This window comes from Pan troglodytes, chromosome 9, assembly GCF_028858775.2.
Source record: "Pan troglodytes isolate AG18354 chromosome 9, NHGRI_mPanTro3-v2.0_pri, whole genome shotgun sequence".
Taxonomy (NCBI): domain Eukaryota; kingdom Metazoa; phylum Chordata; class Mammalia; order Primates; family Hominidae; genus Pan; species Pan troglodytes.
The window spans coordinates 37352570-37377261 of record NC_072407.2 but is presented as its reverse complement, the minus strand read 5'-3'; the positions used below and the strand labels follow the sequence as shown (position 1 = coordinate 37377261).

General features: G+C 37.8%; 1 protein-coding gene across 10 annotated transcripts in view; it reads right to left on the bottom strand.

The window, feature by feature from the left end:
- Window positions 1-13423: 13423 nt before the first annotated feature.
- HIPK3 (homeodomain interacting protein kinase 3) overlaps window positions 13424-24692 on the bottom strand; it is a 99436-nt gene continuing 88167 nt past the window's right edge. For 4 of the 10 annotated variants that reach the window (XM_001144457.7, XM_016920646.4, XM_009460195.5 and 1 more), the window contains 9 exons: window positions 23004-23125; window positions 22665-22789; window positions 22405-22566; window positions 22190-22252; window positions 21600-21896; window positions 21131-21271; window positions 18601-18836; window positions 18179-18306; window positions 13424-17352 (listed from right to left, as the gene is read on the bottom strand). In XM_001144457.7, coding sequence (XP_001144457.3) covers window positions 16876-17352; window positions 18179-18306; window positions 18601-18836; window positions 21131-21271; window positions 21600-21896; window positions 22190-22252; window positions 22405-22566; window positions 22665-22789; window positions 23004-23125 — 1751 coding nt within the window. In that variant the 3' untranslated portion in view covers window positions 13424-16875. The remainder of the gene's footprint in view (window positions 17353-18178; window positions 18307-18600; window positions 18837-21130; window positions 21272-21599; window positions 21897-22189; window positions 22253-22404; window positions 22567-22664; window positions 22790-23003; window positions 23126-24692) is intronic. The other 6 variants (XM_001144535.7, XM_063782834.1, XM_003313024.6 and 3 more) reach the window with 3 other exon arrangements.

The following is a 24692-nucleotide window of genomic DNA, read 5'->3' as shown; positions in this document are numbered from 1 at the left end:
GTCTCTCACTAATACTTCTGTTGCTTTTGGGATTCATCCAATAGCAGAGCAGAGATCTGGTCTAGCATTTGACACTATGGGGCTAGCTTATTTTTACTGTCTCTCTTTGCCCTCAATTTCTTGCCTCACTGTGTTGAGACTATTTCTTGGGCTCTGTGGGGTGGAAACCAGGATTGGTCATTGAAAATCTCAATGATTTACAACCTGAGTTGAAGTCCTAACTCCATCACCTAATAACTGGTCACCTTGAGAAAACTTTAAAACGCTACCACACTATCCCTTTCAGAAACTAGAGATATCTACCCAAGATATCAAGATACATGTATCTACTCAAAACAAATAAAAGCGTATGTCCACACAATGCTTTTACACAAATATATGGAGCAGCATTATTCACAATAGCCAAAAAGTGGGAAGAACTCATGAACTGGTGAAAAGATAAATAAAATGTGGGACAACCAAATACTGTTCATCGATAAAAAGGAAGAAAGTACTGATACATGCTGCAACACTGATGAATTGAAAATACTATGCTAAATGAAAGAAGCCAGTCACAAAAGGTCACAATATTCTATGACTCCATTTGTATGAAGTGTCCAGAAAAGGCAAACCAAAGAGAAAGTAGATTAGTGATTACCTGGGGCTGATGAGTAAAAACAAAAAGTGACTGTAATGGGCACAAAGTTTCTTTTTAGGGTAATAGAAATCTTTTAAAATTAGATTGTGGTCATAGAGAATTTAATGTCCTCCTAAAGCCAGGCACAGTGGCTCGAGCCTGGAATTCCAGGACTGGGAGGCCCAGGTGGGATTACTTGAAGCCAGGAGTTCAAGCCCAGCCTGGGCAATACAGCAAGACCCTGTCTCTAAAAAAGTAAAGAAAAGAAAAGTCCTCCGAAAAGTCCTCCAAGAGATTGGACATCATCTTGACAGTGACAGTGAAAATTTGAAAGCAGGCTGGCATCCAATGGCAACTTCAGAATTTTCATGAGAAGCTTTGAGGAAACTGGTCCAGGACTCGTCTTGAAGCTGAATTTGATAAGTAGAGCTCTGCTTTCACTTAGGTTATGTTTACTTGCCCCTTCTATTGCTCCAAGCATCTCCTTGGCACCTCCACTGCTACTGTCTTGGTCAAAATTGAATTTTAAAAAGACCACCTGGAAAGTAATGAGGAAGGTTGGAGGAGTGGGGGTGGACTCAAAGCCAGGAAGTCAGATAAAAGTATTAGTTTGGATAAGTTCCAGGTCTGAACTGAGGCAGCACAATGAGGATGGTAAGGAGACAGGAACAGTGTTGAAGGATTTGACAGGGAGTAACCAATGATACCAGGAGAAAGAGGAAGAGGAGGAGGGAAAGGGAAGAGAAGGGAAGGGAAGGGAGAAGGGAAGGGAGAAAGGAAGGGAGAAGGGAAGGGAGAAGGGGAGGGGAAGGAAAGGGAGGGGAGGTAGGGGAGAAGGAAGGAAAGTAGGAAGGAAGATAGGTATCTGGGAATACAGGAAATATAGATACAGGAAAATTAGGCTTGGGGGAAAAAAACAAGTGCTAAAAGGAGCATCCAAGTAAAGCTGTCCATTAGGCCCAAGTTTCACAAACTCGAGTGTACACATAAGTTACATGGGGGTGTTGCTAAAATGAAGATTCTGATTAAAAAGGCCTGGGGTTACCATGGCTAGAAAAATTCCAGAAAATAAAGAAATCTATTTTTAAAAAATTTTGAAGTGAAAAAAAGGTAGTAAAAAAAATTGAAATACAAAAAGAAAAACAAAAATAAGTAGTAAAAAATACAAAAAAAACACAAAAATATACAAAAAAAAGAGAGAGAGAGAGGCTAAAAAGAACGTCTGGGGTCACCCAGGAGTCTGCATTTATTTATTTATTTATTTATTTATTTAAGAGGGAGTCTTGCTCTGTTGCCCAGGCTGGAGTGCAGTGGCGTGATCTCGGCTCACTGCAACCTCCGCCTCCCAGGTTCAAGTGATTCTCTTGCCTCAGCCTCCTAAGTAGCTGGGATTACAGGCATTCACAACCATGCCTGACTAATTTTTGTATTTTTTAGTAGAGAAGGGGTTTCACCATGTTGGTCAGGCTGGTCTCAAACTCCTGACCTCAGGTGATCCACCCGCCTCAGCCTCCGAAAGTGCTGGGATTACAAGCGTGAGCCACGGCACCCAGCCCCACAGTCTGCATTTCTAACAAACTGTCAAGTGATGCCGAGGCTGATCGGAAACAACTCTTTGAGTAACAAGATATTGGGCCATTCAGTATAGGGCTTATACCTAACGTCAGTGAGTGAATTTTTAAAAAATCAAATCCCTAAGCTTTGGTAGTTGTTGAAAAGCTATTCCTGTCTTTTTACAAGAAACAAAAAATGAAAAAACAAAAAACAGCTTCATTTCTACTCTTCACTTCCCTGGAGATGACTATGCACAGCCTCTGTATCCGTGGTTCTGCATCCACAGATTCAACCAACCTCAGGTGGAAAATACTCAGAGAAAAACTATAAAAAAATAACAATACAGCAATAAAAATGTGGAAATAAAAAACAATATGGTATAACAACTTTTTGCATAGTGCGTACATTGTGTTAGTATTATAAGTAATCTGGAGGTTATTTAAAGTATATGTGGCCAGGCACAATGACTCATGCCTGTAATCCCAGCATTTTGGGAGGCCAAAGCAGAAGGATCGCTTGAGACCAGGAGTTCCAGATCAGCTTGGGCAACAGACCTCATTTCTGCAATAATAATAATAATAATAATAATAATAATAATAATAACAAAACAAATAAACCACACTTTTTAAATTAGCTGGGCATGTGGTGCGTACCTGTATTCCCAGCTACTTGGGAGGCTGAGGTGAGTGGATCACTTGAGCCTGGGAGGTTGCGGCTGCAGTGAGCCATGATCAAGTCACTGCACTCTAGCCTGGGCAACAGAGCAAGACCCTGTCTCAAAAATAAAAAAGCATGTAAGTATATGGGAAGGTGGATGGATGAATGGATGAAGGTAGTGTACGTATGTATGCATGTATGTATGTATGTATGTATGTATGTATGTATGTATTACAGACAAAATCTGGCTCTGTCACCCAGGCTGGAGTGCAGTGGCACAAATATAGCTCACTGGAGCCTTGAACTCCTTGGCTCAAGTCATCCTCCTGCCTCAGCCTCCAGAGAAGCCAGGACTACAGGTGTGTGCCCCCACACCAGCTACTTTTCATTCTTTTTATTTTTGTAGAGACAGGGGTCTCACTATGTCGCCCAGCCTGTTCTCAAACTCCTGGTGTCAAGCAATTCACTGGCCTTGGCCTCCCAAACTACTGGGATTACAGGCATGAGTCACTGTGCCAGTCCCAAAGTATATGAGACGATGTAAATGTGTAGTTATATGCAAATACTATGCCATTTTCTATCAGAGACTTGAGCATCTGTGGATTTTGGTGTACAAGAGGAGTCCTACAACCAATCCCCCGCACATCCCGAGGGATGGCTGTACTTCCTCACCTGTTACCATGGGGGATTTGCAGTGCCCTTCTTCCCTGATGATTCTTTCCTCCCCACTTATATTAGACTAGGGCATGCAAATTCTTTTGGCTAATGGCATGTGACAGAGATGACAATGTGCCAGTTTCATTCATAAGCTTTAAGAACCATTTCAAGATCCAACTCTGCATCTTTTCCCTCTTCCAATAAGAAAGCATGTCCAATATTTTTTACTCTTTCAGTCAGAATCCTAAAATAAAGAAGGCCCATGGAGCACATGTGACCTGCAGACAGAAGCAGAGCTGCCACCAATCTGGGAGCAACATATAACAAGGGAAAAAGATAAGCCTGTGCTGGTTTGGGGTACTAAGATTTTGGGGATCATTTGTTACTGCAGTATAACCTATTGAAAGCTGACAAACAGATTCTCTCAGCTATTAATGAAAGAAATAAGGCTGGGAAGGAAAGAGAAGAGCTCAAACAAATGTTTCACTTTTTAAAAGTTATTAAATTTTCAAATATATCGTCTTGATGGATACCAAGAAGATATAGAATAAGGTTATAGGCTTATTGTAACCCTTTAGATTATTTGAATGCAGTTATCAGGGGAGTTTAAAGAATATGAGCCTTGAAATGATAGCTCTGGCTATGCCATTCTTCCTGGGAACTTAAAGAAGCCACAGCCCCCTTGCTTAACATAAATGGGAAATACCAGATGCTTCATGAGGTTCTGCAGTGGTGTGCTAAATCTCGCTTGTACCAGCTTGTGAGAGCCAATTGTTAAATTTACAGGAATTTTATGAAGCAGTTGTTAAACACAGTCATCATTAAAAATTCAATTACATAAAGTTACAATTAAATTATATTAAAAGCAAAGGTAAATACAGGGCAATCCTCACTTTACATGGATCCAGGATACACGAATTTTGGTTATCACTGTTTAGTTAAATAATACCAGTCTGCCAACAACACAGTTCAAATTTTAATCACCACAGTATATTAGCTGTGAGTGATTGCATAAAGTACAAACTTCATTGCTAGCTCTTTGGCCCACAAATCACTTTGCAGGCAATAGATGTGCTTCATGATCAGTGACCAATCGCATCTCTTCTTTCAAAGACTGTCAGTGATGGAGCACTGCTCATCCGTCATTCAGTTCTTGCAGACAGCAAATTGTGTGGTTGTTTTACCTTCTTGTCCTCCAGTGACAAACCCACATGACAGTTGACAAAAATGGATAGAATCAAAAGAGGGAGTTGACCAACAAAGATGAGGGTGCAGCAAAGAAATAAAAAGTGACAATGCTGGAAGTAAAATTTGACATAAATGTAAATGGAATTGTAGAGGAAATAGCTCATTGTAGGAATGTTGACACACTGCTGTTCTAGAGTCTGTACAGGTGCAGCCAGAGGAACTCAGGGAAAGCAAACTTATCAACATAAATGAGCAAAGTGGTTCTGACAAAAAGAATGAAGATAGCCCAGAGAGGAACTGATGCTGAAAAAGATTCACATTAGAGAAATTCTCAGAGATATTTCACGACATTCAGAGCACAGAGGATAAAATGTTGGAAGCTGATCCAAACTTGCAAAGGAGTATGACAATTTGCCAAGGTATAAAAAAGGTGAATCCTAAGTTATATGATAAGAAGAATGCAAACACCATTTAAACTACTGATACATTTTTTTGCAAAGAAATAAAACGCTTAACTCTCAATGCTTCTCATGTTTTTAATTGGTATACTATATAAATATTAGCTTTTCTATTTTTTCATTTCCCTATACATTTACAACCAACAGTAAGAGACTTAGCAATGCTTTAACAAAAAAATAATGTTAAAGGTCATGGAACAATTGTAATTTTTCCCATTGATAAAGATCACATAGTCTGAGCTTGTATAGTCATTTTTATGGCCACACACTGCTGTCCAAAGTAAGGATGAGTTATACTCAAAACATATCACCTTTGAATAATTTTACTATTATCTGTGCTCTTGAAGTTATTTATGTCTATCTTATCTATGTTAAATGGTGCAAATCTCTTTCCAGCTCTGTGTTCAGCGACATTGTGCAGATAGCTTGAAATTGTTCTTGGTGGGAGCATTTACACCATGAAAATTGGCAAACACTACAAATCAGGGCTTGACTTATTGTTTTGTTGATCATCTAGACTTAAGAAAGTTATGGATAAAATGTTAATGTGGACTAAATTTAAATGTTTATCATACCTATGGTTGTACATTGTTAATAACAAACAAAATATGGGGAAAAAAGGGAAAGCGTATTCTTCCAGTATTTGAAAATTATCGTCAGATAGAGCAAAGAATTCACTCATGTCATTGTTGAACAAGTGAAGTTCTAACATACGTCTTTGTTGTTTCCTTTTGGTCTTAAATGTAAAAGAAAACAATAACAAACACTGACATCAAAAGTATACTTGTCGATCAATACCATGAGCAACTTCTTGGCTAAATCAGGTAGTAATCAAGCATTTATTCATAGCCTGATTTTGTCAAATCATGGTAGAATTATAACCTTAAGTTGGAAGAATTATAACCTTAGGCTGGCTGTAAGTATATAAATAGATATACTGTACTATACTATACTATACTATACTATGTCTATCTATATACTCTTAGTATGTCTACAGCCAACTTAAGGTTTTACTTAAGTCTATACTTATAAGTATACTTATATGTCTGGTAAAACTCAACAAAAGCATTCTATGAGAACCAGTTGGCCATATGGAATTTATAATAAAGACTGTTGTATACTTTATTATCATTTATAAATTATGTGCTACCATTCTTTATATTCATGTAATTTATAACAAATTTATATAAATACATATGAATACCCCCTTATCCACCCAGCTAGTTGGTGAACATTTGCCAGCACTGCATTTTAGAGAATGTAATTAGGTGGGACTTTCACAGCTGTAGAGTCAAACAGGGACTGGAATTTCACCATTGCTTCTTTCTGTGTTATCTTTGTTTTGTTTTGATTTGTTTTGTTTTGTTTTGTTTTGTTTTGTTTGGAGTCTCACTCTGTCACTCAGGCTGGAGTGCAGTGGCACGATCTCGGCTTACTGCAACCTCTGCCTCCCAGGTTCAAGTGATTCTCCTGCCTCAGCCTCCCAAGTAGCTGGGATTACAGGCACGTGCCACTATGCCCAGCTGATTTTTTGTGTTTTTTAGTAGGGACGAAGTTTCACCATGTTGGTCAAGCTGGTCTCGAACTCCTGACCTCAGGTGATCCACCTGCCTCGGCTTCCCAAAGTGCAGTGCTAGGATTACAGGCATGAGACACATCGCCCGGCCTCTTTCTGTGTTATCTTAAGTAAACTACTGAGCTTCTCTAAGCCTTTTCTTTTTCTGCAAAATAAAAAAAATAAAGAAGGATTTGTCACAAGAAGGGGTTGTTGTGAGAATAAGCCACATAAAAGGCTCTGGTACAGTGTAGGTGTTGAATGACTGTTACTCTTTTCCTCTTATCTTTTCCTTCCACTTCCAGCTGCCAAATCCTCTAAGTTTTATTTCCTTTGCTGGAGATAAAATGATCTACACGTTTTCGTACTACATGGCAGGTCTACCTGACAGCAGAGAAACGAATGGATGAATGGATGTCTTCCTTTGATTCCTTGATAAACCAGTCAGTCTAAGTAGTAATTTAAGAATTCATGGACGGTTGAAATCCTTTCTCACTTTTTCAAAATCTATAAAAATTAGAAACAGAGCCGGCCGGGCACAGTGGCTCACGCCTGTAATCCCAGCACTTTGGGAGGCCGAGACGGGCGGATCAAGAGGTCAGGAGATCGAGACCACCCTGGCTAACACGGTGAAACCCCGTCTCTACTAAAAATACAAAAAAATTAGCCGGGCGTGGTGGCGGGCGCCTGTAGTCCCAGCTACTCGGGAGGCTGAGGCAGGAGAATGGCATGAACCCAGGAGGCAGAGCTTGCAGTGAGCCGAGATCGCACCACTGCACTCCAGCCTGGGCGACAGAGCGAGATTCCGTCTCAAAGAAAAAAGAAAAAAGAAAAAAAGGAAAGGAAGGAAGGAAGGAAGACAGAAAGAAAGAAAGAAAGAAAGAAAGAAAGAAAGAAAGAAAGAAAAGAAAGAAAGAAAAGAAAGAAAGAAAAAGAAAAACTGAGCCAAGTGTGGTGGCTTATGCCTGTAATCCCAGCAATTTGGGAGGCCGAAGTGGGAGGATCACTTGAGCCCATGAGTTTGAGGCTACAGTGAGCTATGATTATGCCACTGCCCTCCAACCTAAGTGACAGAGAGACAGAAACATCGTCTCTAACAATAAAAATTACAAAATTAGACGCTCCGACATAGCCTACACTGCTCATATTTCTGCTTTGTTATTTTCTTTAAAGTTATTATGAGACCAAACTTAAAAAAAAATTTATTAGGAAACTTCCCCCCCTGCTGGCCATAATACAACATAGCAATACTATATTGAACGGCATTACTAAACGTCAAACTGAAAATAAACTCGAAATAACTAATCTTGCAAACTGCCTACCCACAGACCAGCTCTGGCCTGAAGACAACTTGTGTTTGGTATACACCATGTCTAAAATAATTTTTTAAAAAAACTTTTGAATTAGTTGCCAATATCTGACATGCATATTTCTGTGTTTTCTCCAAAAAGTAGACATTGGTGCACATTTGGTCTGCCATCCTACTTGTGTTTCCTGATTCCTTTGGGTGGGGCTTTGACTCTCCACTCGGCCAGTCCCCACTCAGTCTGCTTCATCTACTTATGGCATCTGCCCAGCCCTTGCTGCTTTTAAGTTTGCAACCCCAGGCTCTCTCAATTTGCCAGTGAGTACACTGAAGCCCAAACTTGCTCAAAATCATACTACCTATAGTAGCAGCAAAGCAGATAATGAAATATGGGCCTCCTAAATTGCATTCAACAGATGTTTATTGATTTCATTCATCTATTTAACAAATGTTTTAGTGCTGACTGTGGCCAGGTACATAGCAAATGTCAAAGAAACAGAGTCTGCAGGATTAAAATGGCCTTTGTCTTTAGAGCTTACAGTTAGTGCAAAGAGCAGGTGGGCAATGCAAGAAATATAATGAAAGTGATGAAACAAGGGATAAGGGAACTGTGGCGATGCTGCAGCACAGTTCCTGCTCTCACCTCAGCACCTGGTTCAAGTTCATCATCATCATTGAGAATACAAATATTACCAAGATTTTCTAAATAATGTCCTCAAACCCTAGGGCCCACATTGATTCAACATTCACTGGGCACAAGTGCTAAATACTAGAGAAAGAGTAGTAAATGCTGCATTTACTACATTACTTCTCCCAAGCATGCCCTCTAAAATAGTCACTCATTCATCTCCCTGTTCATCCTGCCTTCGGAATTACCATCTGCAATCAGTGTGCTAGGCTAAGAGGGACTCAAGATCAGTAAGATCCACGGAGTGTGCAGTAGTTGCTGGGCAAGCCACATCTCTGCAAAAATAGGAATCAGACATACCCTTAAGTAATGGAGACATGGGATTAAAGCTAAACTAAGAGAAGAGCAAAAACGAATCATGACACCACGATTAAACACCCATGACATCCATGATTGGGAAGTAGTGCAAGACAAAGGGATTAGTTTTGTGCCTGACCTGTAAAAATTACTCTGAGTTCTTTGAAACCTGGGCTTTTTGTTGAAATGGCTGATTTCAGATCTGAGGCAGAAAAGGTACAAGGTGAGCCCAAGACATTCTTTTGGGCCAGAGAGCAAGGGAACATTCAGACAAATGTGGTGATGTCAAAAAGATTCAGGGGTCTTGAAGATAACTGGTCACTTTAACCTACTGAATAAAGCAAAATCCATGAACCCATAGTGATGACAGAAAAACAGAGAGCGAGAGAGCATGTGTACAGGGAGAAAGCCTGTTTTTACAGAAAGATGCCAGGTCATGAATGTATTTAAGAGAAGGAATGATAGAGTTGAAAATCACTATTTTTGCAATCCCCAGTGTAATAGATTCAGACAGCAATCATTAATGGATGCTAAAAACACCGAGTAAAATGTTATTGATACTTTCAAAGTATCACCCCACCAATGACAGTGGAGAGATTTGCCAGTCATCACTCTTTAACTGTCATCCCTGATAGTGGACAACCTGACGTGACACAATGACACAACTCCTATAATTACCTTTGCACATGAACACTGAATTAAGGCATTAGAACCAGCCTCTACTTTACAGAAAATAGAGATGAGCCAGTTAGGACAAACGAACAATCAGACAAATCCAGAATGTACAATATTCTAGCCTGAACTTGTGGCTCATGCCTGTAATCCCAGCACTTTGGGAAGCCGAGGTGGGTGGATCATTTGAGGTCAGGAGTTCAAGACCAGCCTGGCCAACATGGTGAAACCCCATCTCTACTAAAAATAAAAAAATTAGCTGGGCATGGTGATGGGCACCTGTAATCCAAGCAACTCTGGAGGCTGAGGCAGGAGAATTGCTTGAACCCAGAAGGCGGAGGTTGCAGTGAGCTGAGATCACACCACTGCACTCCAGCCTGAGTGTCAGAGTGAGACTCCATCTCAAAAAAAAAAAAAAAAAAAAAAGATGGGGGATGGATGGGGGACTGCTCTGAATTAAAAGTAGTCAGAGACATGCCATAGCCAAGGGCAATGGGTAAATCTTAATTGGCTGGTGGAGTAGGGGGAAAATAGCTACTTGTTTCAAGACATTCTTGACTATGTCTATTTGACTATGTCTAATTTGACTATGGACTGAAAACTAGATAAATGTTAGAGAATTGTTAACTTTGCTAGATGTTATAAGGTCTCATGGTTAGTTGAAAACATCATTATTCTTACAGATGCATGCTTAAGTATTTTGGAGCAAAGTATGATTAACCAGAAATGGCTCAATTTAAAAACTACACATAAGTTGGGCGCGGTGGCTCATGCCTGTAATCCCAGCACTTTGGGAGGCTGAGGCAGGTGGATCATTTGAGGTCAAGAGTTCAAGACCAGCCTGGCCAACATGGTGAAACCCCATCTCTACTAAAAATACAAAAATTACCTGGTGTGGTGGCACGCACCTGTAGTCCCAGCTACTCGGGAGGCCGAGGCAGGAGAATTGCTTGAACCTGGGAGGTGGAGGTTGCAGTGAGCCGAAATGGTGCCACTGCATTCCAGCCTGGGCGACAGAGCGAGACTCCATCTCAAAATAATTAATTAAATAAAATAAAAACTACACATAAACATACAAAGCTAATGAGGCCAATGTCAGCTGATGAATCTAGGTGAAGGTTATGTGTGTATTCACTGTACTACTCTCTTTTTCTTGTTTGTATTTTTTAATAAAAAAATAGAAGTATAGAAATTCTACATGAGAAAAAAAGTTGAGTTCTTTGGATTCTCCAGTCACTGAAGAAACAAGCAATTATTAGAATAAATCTGATCACTTTTGAATTTTGCATTTTGGCATTCAAATGTTTGTGCAGTTTGTAAAACATGCAAAATGCCTATAAATTCAATGCTATAGATTGAAGTAGCAAATATCTGTATCTGAAGTTGCTTACATGTACATTAACTATCTGAAAACATACATTTTTATGTTTTAAAAAATCTATTTTTCTGAATTAGCCAAGCATATTGTAACCATGTATTATATTTTCAATGGGGTAATATGAAACATTAACATCTGATTTTTCTACTTCAAATAACCACACTTCTAATTAGGTGTTAAGTGTAGTTTCTCAATTACCATTAAGTAAAAAGTTGACACAAAAATTAACATGAAACGGACAACTGACTTAATAAAAGCTAAAACTATAAAACTCCTAGAAGAAAACAAAGGAGAAAGTATTTGAAACTTAGTGATAGGCAAAAATGTCTTAGGACACAAAAAGCACAAACCATGAAAGAAAACATTGATAAGATGGACTTGAACAAAATCCAAAACTTTCGCTCTTCCTAACGCCCTGTTAAGAAACTAAAAGGGTAAGTCACAGACTGGGAGACTATATTGCTAATACAAACCTCTTAACAAAATATTGTTATTCATCCCTCTCACCTAGACTACTTCAGCAACCTCCTACCTGGTCTTCCAACTCCCACCCTGGCCCTGCAATCTATTCTTCATTCAACAGCCAGACTGATCTTTAAGTTAGGTCATACTGTTTGCCTGCTTAAAATCATCCCATGGCCTCCTACAATATATGGAATTAAATCTACACTCCAATCTTTGGCAAAAAGCCTGCATGCCCACTCTTACAGTTGCATTTTCTATCTCTTGCCACCCACTCAAACACTATGCTCTGGCCATAATGGCCACTTCCTATTTTGCTCATATTAAAAGCTTAACTTGCTGCTCCGTCTACCAGATATTCTTTCTTTGCATGCCTGACCAGCATTCTCCTTGTCACAGCTCAAGTGTCACCTCACTGAGGCATTCCCTGACATGACCTCTCCAGTCACCCTATCCCCGTACCGTCTTCTTTACTTACACTACCTGAATCTTACTTTAGTCTTCTCCCCTGGAAAAAGGTTAAATCCATAAGAACAAAAGGACCTCTGTTTTGTCCATTGGTACATGCCCCGTGTATAGTGCTTGAAACTACTAAAGATTTTTTAAATGACTCATGATGTACCCACTATATGCCAGGCACTGTGCTGGGTAGTTACTGGCTGAATGGTTTAAATGTGTTGCTCAAAGCCCTTTTTTCATCCTATTACCCTGTTTCAGAGAAAAAAAATTTATATTCCCAGATCTATTTAAATAGCTGAATGCTTCTTAGTATTTTTTTCAAGAGGCTAATTTACTTTCAAGTAAATTGCCAAATCTGAATTTCATCTCTATGTAGGATCAGTGCTTTGACCTAAATGAAAACGTTCATGTTATTTTGAACAACTCACCCTCAAAAGAATGACTAAAACAAAGGAAACAAAAAATAATAATGTGTTAGTGAGGACATAAAGCAACTAGAACTCTCATACATTGCTAATAAGTGTAAATTAACTACTTTGGAATAGTGTTTGGCAGTATCTGTATACACCCTATGTCCTAGTAATGCACGTCTACATATATACCCAAAGGAAATGCATGCATATGTTCACCAAGAGATATGGACAAAACATTCATGGCAGCCCTATTCATAATAGCCAGGAGGTAGAAACTATTCAGATGTCAAATGTCCATCAACAAAATAGTTCTGTATACACACAAAGGATTACTATACAGCAATGAGTATAAATGAACTACACACAACATGTATCTTATAAATTAAATGTTTAACAAAAAATAGCCAGATGCCAAAGAATGCATATATGTTATACTTCAATTAAACATTGATAGGGGAAGGCAGAAATTGAAAATACATATTCTCACTAATGTGTTCTGGGAGAGTGCTCCCCTAGAAACTTTCCAACTGAGGTACCTTGAAAGTTAGATCCTTGAATTATGAGGTGTTGGTATTTTAGGACGTAAGTTGGCCTACTACAATCACATTCTTTCGAAGTCATATGTTTTAAGTATTAAAGATACATGTGAATTCCCTATTCATCCACACATATTGAACAGAAATTATTTCTCTCAAAAAATATTTGCGGAAACTTAATATTGAAGGAAAATGGGACAGGGTCATCTTATGGTTGCAGGTAGACCGGGCACACAGCCTCAGACTTCGGTTTTAAAAGAACTGATAGAAAGTAGATTAGTTATGGTTTGATATCCTGGTGTGTATCTCAGATTCCAACTCATTGACAATGTGACTTTGTGCAAGTTCCCTAAACATTCTGCAGCTATGCCCTCATTTGTGTAACAAAGATAATAATACCTATCTCACAAGGTGGCTTTGAGAGTTAAATAAGATGATGTAAGTTATTAATAGATACTCAATATTGTTAACCTCTCCCTTCCCTACCCCGTAAGGAGTATTGGGGTGGAAAAAAAGTAAACGAGCTGTTTGCTGCAATATATATATTTTAATTCAAAGTGAATCGACAGTAATACACCATAAATTCTTATTTTGACACTCACCAAAATAGTCACCTGGAAAACCCGCTTTTTGTGACAAAGTACAGAAGGCTTGGTCACATTTAAATCACTGAGAACTAGAGAGAAATACTATCGCAAACCGTAATAGACATTACATCCATAAAATTTTCCCAGTCCTTATTGTAATATTGCACAGTGCAATTGCTACATGGCAAACTAGTGTAGCATAGGAGTAAAAGCAAAAACAAATAAACCAAAGAAAGAAAGCCACAAGTCTAAAATTGTTAAACAATTAACAGTTCAAACTTAGTAATCAAATCTGTATCACTGGATTCATTAAAACAAATCTTCCTACACCTTGCAGTGTATGATTTAACTTTTACTTAACACAGTCCAAGTTTAAAATTAGCAGATTTTAAAAATGAAAATGTTTTGCTAATATAGTAACATATTTAATTAAACACCCTGGAGGAAAAAAAAAACAACTAAATATCAGGATATTTGATTTAAAAAACATTTTGCAAATTAAAATAGTATGCAAATATGCAACTTGGAAATCATGCAGTGTTTTATTTAAGAAAGCATTAAAACCGAAGAAAACTGGTCAAAATGGTTTTTAAAAGGTATAAATCCAGATTACTTTGTCAATATGCTAAATTAAGAATTTAGCAGAATTTTGAAATTTATTTTAAAATACATTAAAATGCCCATGATTGCAATTAAAGAGCAGTGTAGTTAACTGGGATATACCTTTATCAAACATTAATACTGTATTATGAAAATGTTGAAGTTTACCATTTATGTCAATTTAACAAGACTGCTTTAAGTCTTGGAAATTAAAGACAAAAAATACAACATTTCAGGGTAGTAAACATGGCCCTAAACAAAAAGAAAACTCTGTCAGTTTTGTACCTGTTGTGATACAATCAATCCTTTGCACTTGGTGTTTCTGAAACAATGTGTTGCCAGCATTGATTCTTTCCTAAGAAGTAAGCAGATCCTAATAATCTGCTGGAACATATAAATAAAATTAGAAGGCGGTGGAGGGCAGCAAATTTACTTAAATAGTGACCCCATAAATGTGTCATCTGTAAATAATCTTTTAAATTAATCTTAGGCTACTCCTTTTTAAACATTTAATTTTATATATATATATATTTCTATTTGTATAAAATGCATAGAATTAATTACTAAAAACACTGAAACTTGTGGGGAAAATTAAGTCCTTCATTTTCAGTGTGACTAAAAATGTACTGCTGGTTTTTACTTTATGATCTAATACTGTAATTTTTAAAATCAATTTCAGGCACATTTATTTCATTGATGATTATTAAATAAAACACTGCTTGTGTTAATGGAGTGAAGAAAACTTATCCATTATTAGCTTATTGTGAACGCTGTACTAGAGCTGTACTAGTGGTATACAATTCATTTATCAAAGAAACGCTGTAAATCCAAAACATCTAGAGTTTTACACTCAAATGCTTTGTACTGTTTATTCCAGTAAATGCTGTATTATATTCCAGATTTTTAAGGAAAAAAGTTAAGTCAAGCCTGCAAGATACAGCTTTCTCAAGTGTCTACAATGCCAGTATGAAAATAAAAAATTAAGTTACACTGATACATCCAAGTTTTAATATGCAGTGATGAGCACAAACATTAATAGAGATAAAATACTGATGCAAATAACACACCCCAAAGTAACAAATGTAATTATTTTCCACCATTTACAATACAGTAGTTACAATGACACTCCAAACAGAAAAGCAAAGTAAAAAATCAAAACCCCAATTTCTATTCATGTAATTAGACTTATACAGAAATTAGAAGGCTAAATAACAACTAGTTAATCACCTAATTTCACAGCTATCTGAAGTGGCAATCGTTATATAGCAGCTTATCTATGATACATTCAAGATAAATGATACAATTTATTACTTGCCTGTAAGCTAAAACACAGCCTCAATTTAATACCTTTCCTTAAATTCCACCTTTACACTACAATATACTTGAGGTCTATGCAAAAAGTAGCTACCTTTATATAGGAAATGGATGATTAAGTCTTTGGTGCTGTAAAAGCAACTTCATTTAAACAGACATAACCACTACCATCACCACCACCCAAAAAAGAAAAAAATGTCGGGGAAGGGGGGAACTCAACACACTTCCTAGAAAGAAAAAAAAGCATGTAATTTCTGTCCCTGACGGAATGTATTAAATAAGCAAACATCACCAACAAGCAAAACAAGTACTGCAATGTAAAAATACTTAAAAAAAAAAAAACCCTCTCACATGCATAAATCAAAAATTGCACACAAAGAACTCACATCTTTTCAAGCTTCAATAGTAAAAGTTCTGCTACTATTTATTAAATACTGCATGGTTTGCCCAAGCTAAGATAAAACCACATCATGAATCAATGAGCATTTTGCATTTTATTATCTACCCAAAGTCATGCCTACTGTACCTCTAAACATTTTATTAAGTCCAATTATACAGCAAACACTCTCAAAATAAACTTAGATTGTATTGCAGTTTCACTTAACAGTATATAAAATGCTGTGCTGTGACAGTTATCAACTATCCATTAGATACTGAATCAATTTTTCTTAAGCACTACTAACTGCTTGCTTTTCTTGAAGCTAGATCATTCTGAAAAACCAGACAGCAGAATTCAGCTATAGCAAACATGCTGCCCTCTTAATAAGGAAAAAAACAGCTACTATCTGAAATCATACCACACAAAACCAAAAATGAACATTACGCTATCAAAAGGAAACTAAATAGTAGGTCTGAATTTTAAGTGCTGCAGTCCTCAACATTTATATATAGGTAATAACATTAACAACCTCAAATATTTAAGGCACTATGTGTAGGAACGGTTTACAATGCAGCTGAGATTATTAGAACAACATTTAAGAGCAAAGTCTAGGCAACATTTTGCCCATGCAAAAGACACATGCAAATGTAAAGAACAATAGCTCAATTTCTTAGGTAAGTGACCCAACATTTATACACTAAGACACGGATAATACAATTCACTTGTATGCTGTAATTCTGACATATGTGCATCTGTTGCTCTAAGTCTGTACACAGAATGGCTTCCCAAATGTAGACGTGTCTTGCACTAGTTAGAAGGCAATTTATAAAAAATAGCAGGAGCAAAACTGGACTTCTGCTCCCATAAGTCACCTGTCTAGAGTTACTACATAAGAAGATAACATGACCAAAGACAAGTTATACCAAATGTGCAAAACACATCAAAAGTGAGTTTTTAAAGCTCAAAGTTGTTTAAATTGCACCCAAGTCTACATGATTCAAAAATAATTTTCTTGTGCCATGGCTAATATTTATTAAATACCATGTTTTTATTTTTAATCAAATGTTTGTATCATTGAGCTTCCCCAATATACTGTTTTTCACATATATGGATACTGGCTGAGTTTTGTTGGACTCAGTGGAAATCCAGTATATGCAGGTGATGCTGCAATGTAAGAATGTGGTGGGAAGATTGGTTTGTACTGAGTCTGATGAATGGTTGGGGACGGTAACAGACGGGGATTTAAGCCCACTGGGACTTGGTGAACTATGCCACTGGGATGGGAGATATTATAAGTTGGATGCTGTAACATAGGTCTTGAGGTACACGGAGAGGCTAACAGGTGGGCCACTGGTGCAGCACTACTGAGGGTGGCTGATGATGGGTATGGAAGTAGAGTAGGCTGTCCTCCGAGGTGTGTATTTCCAGCCAGGTGGGCATGCACTGCTGTGTGATTGGGACTTCCATGAGAAAGAGTGAATGGATTACTGGTAACACTAGTAGGAATATAAGCTTGCTGTCTTCTGTGCCCAAAGTTTCCATTCCACTCTTGATGCCCAGATCCAAAGTGCTGAACCTATCCACAAAGAAAAAAAAAAAATGACTGAATAACATATCTTAAAAGATAAAAGGAAAGAAAGAAAGGGAAATTACAATATACCCTCTGTGATTGATAACTCATAGTGGATCTCTCAGAACTAACTTATACTAAGAATAACTAGAGGAGAGAAAAATATCAATTCCATATATATTAGTATTAACATTTTAGTATTTATTACTACATATTATTATAATATAAACACCGCTATTACTGCTGCTAGTACTACCTATTACTATCCCCATCACTACTAACAGCTACCATTTGTGGAGCACTTCTTATATGTAAAGCTAACATTTACATACACAATGTTATTTACTTCTAAAACAACCCATGATATAATTACGATTCCCATTAACTGTGCTCCAAATCAGATTTGTTGAAAAGACCTGGCCAAGGTAATATATATATATAGTACATGGCAAAACCAAGATTTGAATCCCCGTCCAACTCCAGTATCTGTGATCTTTTCTTTTCCCAACTGAAACACAACTGCCAAATATAATGTTGAATAAGATGGAAAGTATTCAGGAAGGTTAATGATGTTCTGAGATAACAGACACACTCTGTTAATATTATGTAAGAGAACCTAAGGACTTAATCTTTCTGAAAAAGGCTACAAGTTCTATGGATAATTTGCTTAATTATCCTATTATTAAGCCAGTTACTCTTTAGCCACTTGGGATAATGAGAAGGGAAAAATTCATTAACACTACATACAGTTTCAGAAGCTTTCTCCTCCACGTGAAAAACAACTGCTAAATTTGAATCCCACAGACTCCTACATATCCACAAATGAACATACCTGACTGAAGTTCAAATGCTGCTGCTGGAATGCTGATGTCAATTTTTGCTGACGAGTACCCACTGCAGAAGGCTGGTTTAATCTTCCAGGGGCAGATCGTCCTTTTATTAATGGCTGGCATATAGAATCTGGCGACGAATAAAATATTAAAGAGTTTATGCTTTTTCCTTTTCAAATAAAAAATTAGCAAAGTCTTTAGATATTTTACACAATAGTGATTTGAGAGCCTTAAAATTAAATAAAATCAAAGGAGAGGTCATGGTTTCCAAGCACTGGATAATACTAGAAGATTTCCTCTGTACAATACATAAGGCAGGGTCAAGTCAAAATTCAGAGATGACTTTGGCAACTGCATTCTCAGATTTTCCTAAATTAAGACCGTATTTAAAGGACAACCAGAGAAATGGGAGGACTCAACTTACCTGTGTTTGCCATACGCTCATCGGCATTTAAGCCATTTTCTAGTTCCACTGGTGGCACCACAACAGAACAGACAGCTGGCTTGGTTTCTGTGTCAGCAGAGGATACCAATTCTGTGTTTTCATGAGTGTCCTCCACAAAAGTGCTCTCTGCAAATGGACTGTCATGCCCGGAAGAGTCAGATGTCGGAGAGCCATCCACCGTATCACAACTACTTTCTTGCTCTTCATCTGACATACTACAAAAAGAAAGCATTTTTTATGAGTGATATTTTTTTCCAACATTAAATCTAATGTTAAGTAATATTCAGGCTCCAGTGAACTGATGAGAACATTATTCAGTTATTTTATATATAATTACACCTTTTTCCTTGTCCAATAGCACTTTTTCATAAAATTTCTAGACCCTTAAATTAATTCTCTGTTCCAACTGCTAAACCTAATTCTGTTCCATTTCAGGAACATCATTTTGGCATTTTTTTTTTCTTCTTTCCCTTCCCATTTGATCCTTAGTAGCAGCTCGTAAAATTCCTCTTTATAAATTCCAGATAATTTCATCAAGACATAACAAAAGAGGCACTGCTCTGGATAATTTAAATGAAATATACAAACATATATGCATGTGACTTGGATATTTCAAATTAAATTCTAACATCAGGATATGTGCCTCTGCTGGTAATTTGGGTCCTTGTACCTAACCAGGTATCTGAAACGTATCCCCACACCTCTGAAGGCCTAGACAGAGCCCCATATTTCTCATCTCTTCCTGACACTCTTGGGCCCTGACAATCTCTCTCTCCTTGGGATTTCTACAGCATTTATTGTCTGTTTCAACCACTCATTCCATACTTACTTACGAATTTGAAGCATCTCTTTTTATACATATTTTTATTTATATATCTTATACGTATATTTGTTTATATATATTTTACATGTGAATGTATAGTTATGTACATTATCAATTTTCAAACCATATTAAAAGCAACTTTTAAGAAGATACATTAAAATTTCCTTATATTTTCCATAGAGCTTTGGCTATAAGTATGCAATATCATATTTCCTAAGGAAAAAGATGTGTAAAACTAAAACTTAAAATTTTTCAAATGTTTACTGCCACTAAAATAAGACTTTCTTTCTTTCTTTCCTTCCCCACCTTCCTTCCTTTCTAAGAGATAGGGTCCTACTCTGTTGCCCAGGCTATAGTGCAGTGGTGTGATCATAGCTCACTGCAGCCTCAAATTACAGGGCTCAAATAATCCTCCTGCCTCAGCCTCCTGAGTAGCTAGCACTAAGGCATGCGCCACCACACCCTGCTTTTTTTTTTTTAATTTTTGGTAGAGGTGGGGTCTCACTATGTTGTCCAGGCTAGTCTCGAACTCTTGGCCTCAAGTGATCCTCCTGCCTTGGCCTCCCAAAGTGCTGGGATTACAAGTGTTGGCCACTGTGCCTAGACTGTGGCTTATCTCTCAATGCATTAGTAAATCATTCTGCTTAGGACAAGCTTACTATCTTAGCAGTGGTACATGTCGCTGGCCAAAGGATGGGTAAGCCAGGTTAATATGGATAAAACCATGCAAATCAGTCACCAATGGGAGAAAAAAATCATAGTGGATGTCCTGTAGACAGTGGGCCAGTGAGTACTTCATTATGCAAAACATTCCTTTTTAATTTTGCTAAAGTATATGTTTTTATTCCAAATTTAAGTTACAATAGTAGTCTGTGGGACTGAAATTAAGAATGTGGCTTTTTTATCCTTTCAAAAATAGATTATTTGGCTGGATGTGGTGGCTCACGCCTGTAATCCTAGCATTTTGGGAGGCTGAGGCAGGCAGATCACCTGAGGTAAGGAGTTCAAGACCAGCATGTCCTGGTGAAACCCCATCTCTACTAAAAATACAAAAAATTAGCCAGGTGTGGTGGCAGGTTCCTGTAGTCCCAGCTACATGGGAGGCTGAGGCAGGAGACTCACTTGAACCTGGGGAGGCGGAGGCTGCGGTGAGCCAAGATCACACCATTGCACTCCAGCCTAGGTGACAGAGCCACACTTCATCTCCTCCAGCAAAAAAAGATTATTTAGTTAGGTATGGTGGCTCACGCCTGTAATCCCAGCACTTTGGGAGGCCAAGGTGGGAGCACTGGTTGAGCCCAGGAGTTCAAGACCAGCCTGTGCAACAGGGCAAGATCCCATCTCTACAAAAAAACTTAAAAATTAGCCGGGCATCGCTGTGCGCACCTGTGGTCCCAGCTACTCAAGAGGCTAAGGCAAGAGGATTGCTTGAGCCTGGGAGGCAGAGGTTGCTGTGAGCCGAGATCATGCCACTGCATTCCAGCCTGGGCAACAAAGCAAGACCCTGTCTCAAAAACAAACAAACAAACAAACCTGTGTTTATAAAAACTGATCTAGTTCAAAAATTGTGTTCAAGATACAAGTCACTGTGGTAAACTGGCAGGTACTTATTAAACAACAGAAAGAAATCGTAGGCTTTTTAGTCGACTTACTATTTATTACACACTACTATTGAGATTCTTTTACCTATTCGGTCTCTTGCAGGGGGATGGGCTGGACTGCCCTGAGGAGCTGGTACTCAGAGTACTATCAGGACTACTTAATGAACACATCCGATCAATATTCAAAGTGCTCTGGCAAGCTTCACAATCTAGACTACCTTTACATCTAGTGGAAGAGAAAAGGGGAAAACATGAGTCAAATACAAGAAGATACTCTCCAAATAGCCAAAATTTATATTCTTTAATTAAGGATATGAAACTGTTAAGAATGACCTACATGGACAAAAAGTTAAAGCTTACAGATACAGGGAAAATGCTATAATAATCGTGCTAAATGCTATTTAGAAAGTTCCCTGTCTAGAACTGGGTTATCTAATTTAAAGGTTTTACTCCAGAGTACATTGACAAACAAGAAATAAGTCACACAAAGTTGTTTTTCGGCACACCAAAGGATGCCATCTATATCCTTTGAGGATGCAGCGTTTGGCACTTACTCTCTGAGTGAATGTCTCTGGGAAGTCTCTTCCTCATCAGTGTCACTGCTGATAGTGATGACACTCACTGCAGGACTCGGGGAGTCCGCAATAATGATGGTTTGCCGCTGTTTGTCTGAAACTGATGAATCAGAGTCCTGTCTGATAGATGTTTCACAGCAATTTCTTGCCTCTCCTTCTGAGTTCTGATTGTCCTGTGTTTCTATACAACTTACTTCCTCGACATCTTTCCCATTAATTATCTTTGGAGAAATAAATGCTGAATGTGGGATATTGGTATTCTGTAATGAATTACTCCTGCAACCAAAGGAATAATTTATAATTTCTATAATCAAAATATGTATAATCAATTGTCTAAGGTATCTTGTTAAACCAAAAAATGAGAACCTTCACTTGTTCGAGTTCATGAATATAACACACTAACAGATCTTGAGTTTTTGTGAAATATAAAATAGCTCTAGAAATATCCATGTAGACTGCATTTACATACATTTAAATAGTCGCTTTTTGGTAAATGTGCTATCTGAATGTCCACAATTGCTACATTACAGGTAGATAATAAATCAAAAGGGCAATAAAGACAATCTTACCAACTGAAAGCATTTATTTCCTCTCTTCCTGGCTCCCATTCCATTAGTTTTACCAAAATACCTCTGAGAAATTGAGAAGGGAGCTGGCTTAGTGTTTGTAACAAAGCTATAAAAGAGGTCATTTTGAATACAACAGAGTGACCCTTTAGAGTACATGCAAAATTCATTTTAAAGATTCTCAAAACGCAGAGGAAAGCTAAAGCACCAATACCAACCTGTTCTGGCACTGTTTATTTTTCTTGGTAGTGGCAGGCTGAGGCCAGACAACATGTGCAATCCCCACACTAACTGGCTGAGGGGCAGATAAAGTTATCTGATTGGTCAGAAGAGGCTGCGGCATCACTGAGTTATAATGATTGCTGCATGAAATCATCTTCCTAGGGAGAAGTTCAGAACAATGTTTTTAATCAAGATCTTTCTTTAATCAAGATCTAGTCTGCAAACTATTCACAAAGTACTTTTGTTTTCAGCTTACCCCCAGTCTCCAAGCCTGTGTGAACCAGCCACACTCTCAGAAGTTAGTGTAGTAGTAGCAGGAGCCAGGGGTGTCACCTGTTGCCAGGCAGGCACCAGCATCTGCTGTGTTCTACCAGACCACGTCTGCTTGCAGCAAAGCAAAACAATAGAAAATAACAAGTTATAAGTAATTGAACTTTACCATATCTTAAACTCAAAACTATCTAAAAGTAACAGCTAACAATTATAAACATTAAAGTCCATAACCTACAAAATGGATTAAATCCCTATCCAGGTCATTTTCATTATTTCCCAAAAGCACAAGCTGATATATGGCAAAGAATGAATTATTACCAACCTGAGAAAGAACTCCTGGTCGGATCTGTAGTGGCTGCACAGCTGGGGCCTGAGTTACAAGTGGAACTGTATTATCTACCCTTATTGAATAACTGGTGGGTTTACCATGTGTTGCAGGAATACCTGTGAAACAGAATAGTTATCAAATAAAAGAAAAAATCTTCCTCTTATTTAACTTATACAATTATTTTAAATGTCAAGAATTGCTTAGATTCTGACAGATTTTTTTTTTTTTTTTTTTTTTTTTTTGAGACAGGGCCTCGCTCTGTTGCCCAGACTGGAGCACAGTGGCATGATCCATACTGTGGCCTCAACCTCCTGGACTCAAGTGGATCCTCCCACCTCAACCTCTTGAGCAGCTGGGACCACAGGCATATACCATGCCCAGCTAATCTCTTTAATTTTTGGTAGAGACACGGTCTATGTTGCCCAGGCTGGTCTTGCACTCCTGGGCTCAAGAGATCCTCCTACCTCGGCCTCCCAAATTTCTGGTATCACAGGCATGAGCCACCACACCCAGCCTTGATTGTGGAGTTATGATACCATTCTCTGCATAAAATTTTCATAACACTAACAGAGCAATCTAGTAGCAAAATGAGGTACTTCTTGTCTACTTTGTGATACACATCATTCCAAAAATTATCATAAAGCTTCCCTTTCTGTTTCAAAATGCATACTACAAAGTTGAACGATTTAATTTTCTTGAAACTTCTCATCTCCGAAGTTTGCTATTGAAGCTTTATTTTCCTTTTTAAATAGTTCAGTCACCATGATAAAGAACATGGAAAGAAGAATCTGGCTTAGTATGCTGACAACCTAGCAGGTGAAGGTTCTTCTTTTCATACAAACTTTTAGCTATGCTTAGTTATCTTCTTCTTTAAAACTGTGATAGAATCTTATGCTCCTGTCACCAAAACAGAAATACATCATAACTTCATAATTTAATGGACATAATCGTTCACATAATGGATGAAAATTCCGGGATGGCACACTCATTTCAACCTCCAAGGGAAAGGCAAAACTAACCTATTTACCAATTTGATGATAAAACTAAGGTTTCCGCAATGTGGCTTAATTGACTAGTATTCTTAGCAGAGAGCTGGAACTCCAGAACAAACATGCTACCATTTTGCTTGCCCACTAGGAAAATTAGAAAGCAGGATTACCAGACATGTTAATCCTGTTAATGTTACTATAATGTTAATATAGCTGTTTGATTCACTGCAAAGCACCTTGCAAATATTAAGTCTTATAATATTGAACTCTGAGAGAGCAAAGTAGTATCACATTCCAACTTAAAGTTTTGACAAGATTTTAGGGACATCCCCGAAGATCAGAAAGTACATTAATGAAAATCATTTCAGCACTTCATAATTCCAGTTTATTGCAGCAGTTACTTTCAACATGGGCTTGCAAATTATTTAAATATAATATAATCAATTCGGGGATAAATGTGATGTTGAGTGTTTCTCTTCAGGCATAAGAGAAAAATACTACAATTGTTTTCTTTCTCTATTGTAAAACAACCTCAAATTTTCTATTTCACAGATGTAAGTGTTAATCCTAAAGAGAATGTCCATTTCAGCTTGTTTATTTTCTTCACTGAGACTGTTACCTTACTACCATACCAGGGTATTCTACTCTCTGTGCTCCACCTAAAGAGCCAGGTATGAGTCAAGTTTAATAAAAA